Here is a 12,241-nt window from a genome sequence, read left to right as displayed (position 1 = left end):
AGGAAATGGCAGTTTATACTACTCGCAAAAAGTCAGGGATATTTGGCTTTCAGGATGAACCTAAAATCCACTATAACCTTTACAGGTGAACTTAATGTGACTTTCTCTAAACTTTTGAATGTGCATGTCCAACAGTTCAATGTTTTAGTACTTTCTGCACAACTCGCTGTTCTTTAACAAGGAGCTTAACGGCAAAATTCACAACAGGTGTTTGATCCATGAATCGACCAATACATTTCCTGGTTCAATTAGAATTGGTATTTAAACAGTCCTCATCATGCTGTTCACATTTTGACCTCCTGAGACGAAGACGACACCTAACAACAATTGATCAACAGTACCTTGCCATTGCGAGGCTTCAAACGGGATGTTCTCAGACAGAAGTCGCCACTGAGCTTAGAGTGTCATCAGCAGGTTGCAACAGAGATGCAGAGAGACTGGAAGAGTCACAGAAAAGCATAGAAGTGGACGCTCATTGGTATGGGCAGGTGTGTCTAGTCAATACAGAGCTGCCCTACACTTTCTGAATGGTACAGTGACAAGCCCATACTACATGAAAAACGTCATTAATCCAGTCATTGTGCCCCTGCATGAACAACACAGGCCTAATTTCATCTTCATAGACGACAATGCTCCAGCTCATCATCATTAGGGAACGGCTGCTGGAGGCTGGGGTACATCAAATGGAGTGGCCTGCACTTTCTCCAGACCTGAATCCCATACAAAACCTAAGCAATTGTAAAAAGGAATTGTAAAAGTAATTCTGTGGAAAAATAATTCAGTAAATGGCTCCCATAACAATTCCAATTGTGCCCCCTCTAAGACTTATAATAATATAATTAATCATCTCTTCATTATATTGTCTTTAGGGATCAACCAATATGTTTTTTTAAGGGCAGATACCACTGATTAGTAATCCAGGAGACCGACAAGTCAAAATGTCTGCAAGGCCTATTGCAACATACTAAGGATAATTACGAGAAAGGTCAAGAAATGACATAACGTTGTAAAACTATATCATGATGCACTTTAATCACCATACATCAGTATATAAAATCTGCAAAAAAATCAATTTTTGTTGTTGTTGCAAAAAGACAGTTCAGCAGAGAGATTAGGTTATTGTGTCTTTTACATTTATTCTTTATTTCCTTTTAATATGTTTATGTATGCACCAACCACAAGGCAAATTCCTTGTATGTGTTACTTGGCAATAAATCCTATTTAATTCTGACCTCACTTGTTTCAACAGTCTCCAGGTTGCTTCATTGTAGGGATGCACCAAACCAAGAGTTCGGTTTGGAATTCGGCCGAACTTTGGGCTTTTTGACGGAGTTCGGGTGTGGTCGACGTAATGACGTAGTTGGAGCTAGACTGAATGCAGTAGCAACCTAGCAACGGCAGTAGGCTGTGAGAAAGTGAAAATGGAACTTGGAAAATGGAGCTACATGTTCAATTTGCAATGCCGATTAGTCTCGTGGTGGCAAGGACCCTAAAGAATACACAACATCGCCGCTGTTAAGACATTTGCATATGAAACATCCAAAAGAATACGAGTTGTGCATGAAGGACAGACGGCAACTTCAGGTGCGGCAAAGGAAGGACAGCCACAGCCAAAAACTTGTGTTAAGTAGAGACGGTGCCTCTCCCGGGCTGTCAGCTGTTCTCTCGGTAAATGAGTCTCCCTACAGTGGGAGCGGAGCAACTGAACGGCCTGCTGCTGCTCGCTAGCTAACAGCAGAGTGATATTATATCTCTATGGCTCTGGCTAACGGTAGCTTTCTAATTTCACCCCCCCAACATGCCCTCATCATACACTGGTTAGCGAAAATATGCAAAACAAAATTGTCACTCATCTGGCGATAGCGATGTACTTTCCTACGATGTGAATAGAGCGTGGGGGTAGCCTACTTTATGGGATTATAAATCTAAAAGGCTAATATTTTGGATATTGGTTGGATCTTGAGATAGTGTAAACATAGGCCTTGTCAAAAATAGTTTTTCCCACTTGTGTGCCAGGCGTAATGTTGCCTATTCTTTTTTATTTTTTACAGTTAAAATAAAATGCAAAAAGCACTGCTGTGGACGTTGTTTACTTCATTAACGTGTTTACTGTGTTAAGGATGGGCGTGACAAAAACCTTGGTTTTAGGGTGACCTAGTAAGTCATTTTGAGGCAGCCATTCAACCAGCATGGTGTTGTTTCCCAGAGTGATGGGTCTTTTCCCGACGTGTCTCCACACGACCTTCTGAGGGAGATTGGCAAATGATGAGGCGATAATTTCCGATATTTTGGGGCCGAGGTCACTCAGCAGGGTACGCAGGGTCATGACGACCACCCCGTGTTCACCGGAACTCTACACAAAATCCTCTAAATCCTGATGGAAGAGGCTTGGAGGGCTTACCTTGGAACCCTCCAATGTAGACGACATTGGGCATGGTGGGACGAGGGAACTCAAATGCAAAGTCAACCCGCATTAGCCATAGATCAGCTCCCTGGATTAGAGACATGACGCTGACATCTGGTCCAAAGTAATGATCACACACATCCTGATAAGGTGGATTTGAGACATAGTGGTACCTGTAAACCAACATGCTATGACGGATAATATTATTGATTCTTTGGAAAAAGTCCATCTTGTCAGAGTGGTCAGTGAACATTTCAGGGACGTAGGACAGAGAAGGAGCGATGGCGAAGTGGGCCTCTCCATTGAAAAGCCAGCGCACATTGAAAACCAAGGGAAGCTGGAGATAGTGTGCCAACATCACTCCGCCTGGAAATGCAGGGTCAGTCAGAAAAAGATCATATGTAGTTTCCTTCAGCTCCTTAATTAGTGTCTTATTCTCAAAGATGCTGACGACCATTTTTGCCACAACACTCTGGTTCTCCCCCATCATGTTGAAAAGGTTGCTATAGAAGTCCAGAAACGACCATAGTGAGCCTTTATTCCGATGGATCTCTATTGACCTCTTCAAAATAGAGGTCATGAAGTCTTGGCTCTCTACGTTTTGGGACTGCTCCTGGGTGATGGTGATGGATATGACCCCATCACTGTAGAAGAGAAACAGAACTTTGCTCAACAAATATTTGCATTCACATAGTGCTCAAGCTGCAGTAGAACTCTGCATATTATCATCTTAAAAAGTTTTTAACGTGTCAGTAAACAATTGACCATTTACAGTATACACCTAGCACACATGGAGCAACATCAGCATTCATTTGGAGTTGTTTCTGGCCACCTTACTACATGTAATGTAAAAGGGGCTCATAGTGACGAACCCACACAGAATTACCGAGTGGACAAAAAGAAATTAATTAATGCTGCTGAAAAACTTTTTGGTTGTTTTGGTCTCCAGCAGTGTGTTTGTGTTATCTGCAGGACAACCAACGGGAAAAGACATGGATAATGTGTTGTTTTTTTTTCTACCTGGGCCTATTTATGAATAATTTGAAACATGTTATGTCTGTGCATGTTTCTTGGCAGAGGAGTTTGTCCACAATAAACAGTTTACCCCCACTCTCCACCTTGCCCCCCTCTCTCCTCCTCAATACCCAGAGACACAGAAATGGCACATCCTAGGGAAAGCTCATTGTGGGACATGCTCTAGTGGCTGTAATTCTGCACCAAGGCTGAATTTCGGGAAAGAGACTTCAGATACAGTATTAGGGGACCACTAAGGCCTATATAAAAGAAGCTAAGTTTCCATCTTTTCCGTTTCCAACTTGTCAATCGAATTATCTGAAGTTCGATTAAAAAAACTCATGCGAATCAAGATGGTGAAATTGTGTTTCCATCCAACAGCTTTAAAGCGAATAAAAACCTGTGCGTAATGACGTTTTGCGATTAAATTGGTATATCGAATTGATTTGAGACATTTTAAGGTGTTTCCATTCATTTTTGCACTGAATCGCACAAGATTCAAGGGAACTTTTGCGAACAAAGTTTTGCTAGACAGTTGTTGTTGTTGTTAATATTAGAAGCCAAGCTAAGCTCCGATGGGCCTTGGCTGAGGATCTGATCCAGCTCATCAAAAAGGTGGAACTTGCCTTATATTTTCCCTCCGGCACCGCTGCGAGACATCTCTCTTTTATGAGCCGCTGTTTGAGCGCCTTCCATTTACTCCGCAGGACGTCCCACGGCTTGTCGTAAGGAACATTCTAAAACGCTTAACGTGAATAAGCTTAACGTGGTTTAATATCTAAACAACCATCAATCATCACCAGATGTATCATGGTCATATCTTGTCATGAACACTTAAGCCTGTCAAAAAAACTAAATCGAATTCCAACGATTATAAATTATTATAAAAGTTATCTTACGTGTCAGATAACGTCGATAATATTTGGACATTGGGTTAGATTTGACCGTTTTAAGTGGTTATGATGAGCAATATAGAAGAGGATTTTTTTGGTGATGATTGATCGTTGTTTAGGTACATTAAACCACGTTAAGCTTTTTCACATTAGGACTTATTAAGCCAATGAGAACCGTGGAGAGTCAACCCCCAGCCGCTCCGCTGCCCTGAAGCAGAAACGCTTTATGTCCGATAACGTCCAAAATAATTGGACATTGGGTTAGATTATTTGACAGTTTTCCGTGGTTATGATGGGTAATATGAGAGAGAAATTTGGTGATGATTGATCGTTGTTTAGGTACATTAAACCACGTTAAGCTTTTTCCTTGCCATATACGGCCACTGATGAAGAAACATTAACGTGAGATAACTTCTATAATCGCTGGATTTCGATTTAGTTTTTTTTGACTGGCTTAAGTGTTCATGACAAGATATGACCATGATAAATCTAGTGATGATTGATCATTGTTTAGATACATTAAACCACGTTAAGCTTTTTCACATTAAGCGTTTAGTCCCTGTCATAACCTTTGTTGGTCATTTCCTTCGCGAGCTCCTGATAAATGATGGCGTTTCTTCGATTTTTGCTATCTAAAATAGCTGTTATATTTTTCTGGTAAATTAAATTAAAAAAGTGCTTACCCACTTACATCTGTTTTTGTTGACACCTGTCATGTGTGCAAATAGAGCAGAAATACTGGGCGGAAATGAACTGAAACTTCTTCGTTTTATTGCGGGTTGCAACCATAAAATGACCTAAAAATAACTTAAAGCTTAAAATAACTCACCGTTGTCGGCTCCAGCCGCTGAAGAGGCTACACGCTGTAAACAGCCATGGGCTGCTTGCCTGGTCCTCCCGGTAACGTTAACAGTTAGCAGGGTTAGCATGGCGGCGTTTGCCAGGACCAGTCGGGATCACTTTACTGGCTATGTCTCAATTGTTTTTGCGAGTAACCAACTCGGTAACTCTAGCTATATAATTCAATGTGAGTACACAAATGTTGAAATGACAAAAAATGCCCATCCCTAGTAGCTGTGATAAATTAGCGTGGAGCTAATGCTTACCTGTTCAGGAGAAAATAAGCCAACTCTGCGTCCTTTTGGGATCTAAGCGGTCTCCATCTTTCAAATACATCTCCAATATTTACCAGGGGGTTGTTACGTCTCTGGTCACGCAACGGTTAGAAACATGCTGTTTTCTTTTTTTTTATGTCATGTAGAATCTATCTCCGTTGATCCTGTTTGTTTGTTTGCTGCTTTCATGGCTGTACTAACGTTACAGCTGTAGCGCCGCTGGGTTTACGTTTTACAGGTATATCTGGCAACCCGGCCTGCCTGTCAAACTGGGCCATTGATAACAACACACAGATCAAAACATAAACATAAATTCCGTCACGGAATGTAAATTTCAAAAAGAAAAAATACTGAAATTAGCATTGTTGTCAGAAAAGATAGTATTTCAGTTTAACATGTTTCCTTAATATCTGATGAGGCATTGGTGTCATTTTTGGATTTATTACTGTACAAATATTACATATTGGACCTTTAAGTAATGTTTTGTACCAATTAACCAAGTCAAAGTCCTTGTAGAGATGAAACATGGACTGATGCATGAAACTGTCATGCATCAGTGCCCTGTTCTATCTAAGCATGAAGTTGTGTTGCAAAGTCTTTACAGTGTGCATGTTATTAAATGTAAAATATTATAATTGTTAGACTGTAAGTATTAGACTAAAGTAAAAGCCAACATATGTAACATAACAAACATTGCAGTACCAGAATGTAATCAGTGATTCATCTGGTCTGAAAGTCTTGTCGGCATGGTTTGTCAGCAAATAATCACCACATCTTAAACTCTAATTGAGGGCACAGCCATTGCAAAATGTAGTACACAGGATACAGGAAAACCATAGATGCACCTGAATGAGATGTCTTGTAGACTCAGTTTGAGATTAAATGTCAAGTGAAATGGGGCATGAAAGCTTTGAAAACAAATTTCCATTTGTGGCTTTTAATCTTTCTACGCAAGTAAAGTCTTTCTTAGCAGCAGTTGTTACAGCAAAGATGCTAAGTCTGCGACGCTGTTCTGCAGGCATGCTTATGTAATGACCTTACCGTGCTGAAATGCCTCTGAACAAACTTAAGATAAAAAATCCTTGGCCATAAAAAGGTAAAAACTGAAAACCCATGCAGCTAGGGTACAAAATTAGCACCATCCACTAGCCAAATGCTGGTACAATATGCAAGTGGGTGGTAGATTTGCTTCACGCACCAGCCCAACAAAACAATGGTAGTCTATTGAGTGGCTGGTAAAATTTGAACTATCTCTAGCTATTTGGCTGGTGGACAAAAAGTTAATTTTGCACCCTGCGAAGCAACACGCCATTTGGTAGTAAAATAGCTACTCACCTCTGCAGCCTCAGACTCTGTGACTTCTCCCTCAAACCAAGGGAATTCACTGTTGGATGTTATCAATGAACAGTCCTGCTGAGCTGCTGGTGAGGTAAATGTATAACTATGTCCCTGACTAAACCATTTTGCCTGTTCTTGCCTGTTAATGCAAACAAATGTAACTGTGTGGAGTTGCTCTCTAAACACTCCCCCCATTTTTTCCCCTGTTCCAACTTTTCTGCTATTCTGCACCAAACGCCATCTGGATATGATTTTACAAATTTCCGGATTGCACAATTACGCAGAAATATTAAAGGGGAATTTGTAGCATATATATATATCCATTTTGTATGTGATCCATCTGGCGTTTGTGAGTAGGAGTCTTGTCAGTGTCGATCGTTGTTTTTCTTTTGCCGGGCTAGCAGGCCCGGCCGGCGTCCCTGCTTCTGCTTCCTCCCCGCCCTCCTTGCTTACCTCGGCCGACAGCATTCCAACGAGCGCCCGCTGGTTGTATTGTATTGTTTTATTTCACCATCAAAAATAGGTAATTGAGCACTGTAGTGGTTATGAGCTTATTAGTGACTATGTAACTACATGGAATAGGACCAAATTATGTTTGTGCCTTGTACAGTAAAATAGTGTTACAGACGGCTAGCTGTAGTCTTGCGCTGAAGTCCCGTGGCAATTCAGTTGTAGCAGGAAAAAGGTAAACAGTGTGCAGGTTGGAGCGTAGTGTGTGAAGAGTGGAGGTGTTCACAAGAGAAAGAAGCTTGGAGTAACGTAACTATGGAGCTAGAGCTAGCCTTCATCCACCAGACCAGCGGGCGCCCGGGGATTGTTGTCGGCCGCGGCAGGCAAGGAAGGCGGGGAGGAAGTAGAAGGATGCCGGTCGGGCCTACTAGCCCAGCTAAGGAAACTAACTCACAGTTCGCCACTGCTGAGACTCCTATTCACCAAAGCCAGATGGATCGCACACAAAATGGATATATATGCTACAAATACACACAGAACTGCTGCGTGATGATTATTAGCAGCCTGGCTGAATACACTCACTCATCCCAGACGGCAGCTAGCAGCTAACAGGGTAGGTGAATTTAAACAATGCATCTTGTTGTCATGTAAGGTCCCCGTTTATGTTGACATTTTAATTGCATTTTGTGTCTGTTAAGAGGCACAAAGTCACTCTTTATCTTATGCCCCCATAACTGCCGTTTTAACTAAGTGGGAGCTCTCTGCATTAGCTGCAGCAGCTCCGTGTTGCTAGCACCGATTCGGCTCGTTTTTTTTGCTATCGACAGTACTCCTATACGTATAGCGATCAAGATTAACGTAAAAATTGCCCAGAGTTTTCCTTTTAACACATCCCTCTAGCCCTCGGACCTGGTGAAATATTAACCTAAGTCTGTCACATCATATGGATACAACTATAAAGATGTTCCCAGCATTAGCACAACACTTTGCGATAGTTAGCTTGTTGCCTGTGATGATATATGCTAAATTTAAAATCTTTTTCACATTAGCAAGTGACTGACCTATCTGGGTGCGTTTTTAAGATGCCTGATGAAGTTTGACGTTGATCCGGCATCATTTATCTTGCTGCCACACACCTTGCATGTAGCTCTTTGCTTACTGCCACTGTTTATAAAACTAATGACAAAAGGAACAATTCCGGGAGGACTTGGTGTCGCCATCGTCAGTGGATTTTTTGATATCTGAGTACACGCACATAGGCATAGCGCATGCGTTACTTTGCACATTATGGCAAAGGGCAGGGGACATACAGCTTATCATACGTTTCCCCAACGTATATGCGCCAATACAAGAAAATAGAAATACATGAATACATTTTGATTTTAAAAAGCAATAATTGCATGAAAACAGGTTGTTTACGACGCTCGATTCCGAGTCAAGTCTTTTGGGTCGAGTCGCAAGTCAAGTCACACACACACAAACACACACACACTCACTCAGAGGTGCGGACGGAGAAAATTACTCTACAAATGTTGAAGCCACAGTTAGTCACAGAAATGCTGACAAAGTGGTTGCATGTGTGGTTACAGTTGTTCAAAACTTCACGCAGACAGCGTTTACTGCGATATGATATAAACGGCGAGGCGAAAGCGGTCGCGGTGCTGTTGATGTTCTACTTCGTGTGAGACAAGCAGGCCCAACAGTGGTTTATCTGCCCTGGAAACTGACTGACAGACTATAATGCAAGGCAGCTTGATTTCTACAGCACCTTTCAGCAACAAGGCAATTCAAAGTGCTTTACATGAAACCGTAAAGAGCAATTAAAAACGGTCATGATGAAAATAAAAAAGAATAATATACAAATAAAAGAATAAAGAATACAAGTTACAGTGAGTAAGAAATGAATAAGTAATGAATTCAATCATTGTAATTGTAGACTGGAGAATAGAGCTGGTATATTTTTTAAATATTTGTACTGTCATGACAGCGATGGTGCTGTCAGTTTACCTTTTTTATGTTGCATCTTCAAAAGTGCACAATAAAATGTGAAACTAAATTTGAAACAGCACATTGTAATTTCTATTATCAAAGTGTTTATTAGTTATACAGTGGAAATTAGTAGAAATGTGAATATTTGGTTAGCATGTTGATTTACGGTGTGTGCCCCTAAATTTTCTGGTTGTGTGAAAAAGTGGAGCCCTGCAATGGCTCACATTTAGCACATTTAGTTTTTTTTTTTTTCCCCTCTTGAGTACTTGCGGTAAAACAACTCAGATGGAGGTTAATATGCTTTGTAGACACCACTTGTATCTAGGTTACATTCTATGTATTGAGTCATTAAGTCAGGTGCTTCACATGTAAGCATTCAGCCTATGCTTTCTTAAGCCAATCAGGTGTTTTGTGAAAACTACTAACAATGCACTTTTTGTCTCTATGCTCAGAAGACGGTCTTTTTTTCCAGTTATTTGTTATTAAAATGATTATTGTACAATATTATTAATCACACAATAAGTACAGGGAACAAACTCAAAAAGAGGAGTAGGCTAGAACTTTGAACTACATGTTATACAAAAGTCTTGATGGTTATTATTAAGGTCAAGTGAAGGAGTGATTCATTCACCGCGTGAAGTGTTATGAGTCTTATGTCCATGGCTAAAATATTTTTGAAAGGGGAACTCCACTTATCTGTCATCCACATCAAAGTCTGTTTATAGGTGTTGGGGAACACTCAGTGTTTTCTCTAGCTTTGTGGAAGACTTAGGGGAGCGTATTTTACGGTGGGTTTAGGCGTCCTTCCTCAAGAAAAAGTTTTTCAATTTAAAAAAAAAAAAAAAAAAAAAAGCAATTTCCCCATACATTTGTGTTGTTGTGTCTCTGTGGGTTTTTGCGTCTTTTTGTAGCCAGTTGCGTCTCTTTTTGTTCAATTTTGTTTTCTTTGGGGTTGTTTTAGATCTTTGTGGTCATGTAGTTTGGTGGTAGTTTTGCGTCCCTTTTTCACATTACTGTGGACTGGTTTTATCACCATATATGTGCCTATATGTTGGAAAAGCTAGAGCACGTAATAAATAACACTCAAAAAGCTTAAGGACAAAACTTAAAGGTCCCATGACATGGTGCTCTTTGGATGCTTATATACAGACCTTAGTGGTCCCCTAATACTGTATCTGAAGTCTCTTTCCCGAAATTCAGCTTTGGTGCAGCACTACAGCCAGTTAACAGGGAGTTAACATTGTTTGTTATGACCTCATAACAAGCAGATTCCAAAACGGCTCATCTGAGCTTTCCTTTTCTCAAAGGCAGAGCAGGATACCCAGGGCTCGGTTTACACCTATCACCATTTCTAGCCACTGGGGGACCATAGACAGGCTGGGGGAACTCATAAAGTGTTAAAAAACCTCATAAAGTGAAATTTTCATGCCATGGGCCAAGTGATTTCACACTTTGAAAGTGAAGTATACTTAAACCAGACAGTTTGATGCAAACTCCTCTCCCACAATGCAATACAGAGTTCAAAGAAATGGAGTTGTTCACAGCTGGGAAAATGTATACACATACAGTACATGCTCATTTGACTTCAGAAAGAGGAGAAGAAATCTTGTAAATCTTAGGACAAACCATATTTAGTATTATGCTGGTTTGAATTCAGCTCTCACAATTACAAAGTCGTCATTTGATTGACATCCAATGTTATATAGTAGAATTTCCTGTTGGTATAAAATGGTACAGTCAAATCATTTTTTCTATACTGACCGCTTGAACAGCGTGCAAGAAAAAGTTCTCTCCGGTCCAATTCAGTCAATTCCAAGGAATTCTAACTAATGAACATTTCTTTTGATTAGGTAAGGTTTGAGTTCTTGCTGGAGCCAACTTGGGCTTTGAACAAAAAGGCTAAGGGGGCTTTCACACCTGAAAGTCCAGACCAAGGTTCCTTTATTTATTTTTTTTTTAAAGTTTTGGTTTCACACTGCAGTTATGGAAGCGCACTAAAGTACTATCTGTGACAAAACCACGTCATGTTGTTATCACATATGTGAGCTGCGTCTCCCGACAGTTGTAATTGATTTTGTTGATTGGTTTGTAGACGCGCTTCCCCCGTTCTCTCGTATCCTCTCTCTGCTTCAGTTTTTCCAACTGACTGCTGCTCTCCCCGTCTTTTTGTTTTGTTGCGTTGTTGAGAAGAGCTTTATTTTGGGTTTGAGTTAGACAATGTTTGAGTTTTTTTTTTTTTTTATTGTTTACGTGCAAAAATATTCATGTAAGACAGTGGTTCACGTTGATGTTGTGTTAAAACACCCTACCGCTAGATGGCTAGTGTCCTTGCCTAACAGTGCCTAGCAGTGCCTGACTTTTTGCTAGAAGCTAATAGCTAGTAGCTGTGGCCGAACTTTGGCCTACTTTAGCATATCAAAATTTTCTCACTAAGAACCTGTGAACCACAATCCCAAACTGGCAGTTTGATTTTCTGTGTACTGAATTGTTTACCTAAAGTAAACTTCTTTGACTTTTATGCACATCATGTCTTTTTTTAAATATTAGTTTTTCTAAAATTATACTTAAAAGAAATCCCAATATATCGCCTTACGCACTGTATCGAAATATATAGAATCGTGACCCATGTATTGTGATACGTATCGTATTGCCAGATTCTTACCAATACACAGCCCTAGGTTTGAGGAGCTGCAGCATTTATCCAAAGACAAACTGAAATCTACAATGTACATTTACTACCGCTTAACAAGTTAACTGCTGATTTATTCTCTGCTCTGATAGACAACAGCTGTCTGCTCTGAGCGCATTTAGTGTCACACACACTCACGTACAAAAATAAACACTGAGCTATTCCTTAAAGGAGCTTATAACAGGAAGATACCCTGCCAGATCCGAAAGTCCGAACCATCCAATAAATGCTTTCACAAAAGAAACAAACCGAGACTACCTCTTTTGGTCAGACCAAATTTCAGCTGTTTGATCTGGTCCGGAGGAGGTTTCACACCTGTAATTTTGGTTTGGCTCAAACAGCCCCCTAA

The 12,241-nt window shown here is 40.5% G+C and overlaps 2 protein-coding genes across 5 annotated transcripts in view; one reads left to right on the top strand and one right to left on the bottom strand.

The window, feature by feature from the left end:
- The window catches only part of pfkfb1 (6-phosphofructo-2-kinase/fructose-2,6-biphosphatase 1), a 97,179-nt gene that overhangs the window by 65,413 nt on the left and 19,525 nt on the right, over nucleotides 1-12,241 (top strand). The window lies entirely within an intron of this gene.
- On the bottom strand, nucleotides 618-5,980 carry LOC114558136 (UDP-glucuronosyltransferase 1-2-like). The gene is given in 4 exon segments (XM_028581905.1): nucleotides 618-728; nucleotides 2,111-2,374; nucleotides 2,376-3,048; nucleotides 5,916-5,980. Coding segments are annotated over 4 exon segments (1,113 nt in total).

Source organism: Perca flavescens, chromosome 7 (assembly GCF_004354835.1).
Source record: "Perca flavescens isolate YP-PL-M2 chromosome 7, PFLA_1.0, whole genome shotgun sequence".
NCBI lineage: Eukaryota > Metazoa > Chordata > Actinopteri > Perciformes > Percidae > Perca > Perca flavescens.
The sequence above is the reverse complement of the archived record's forward strand: the minus strand, read 5'-3'. Positions and strand labels throughout refer to the sequence as shown.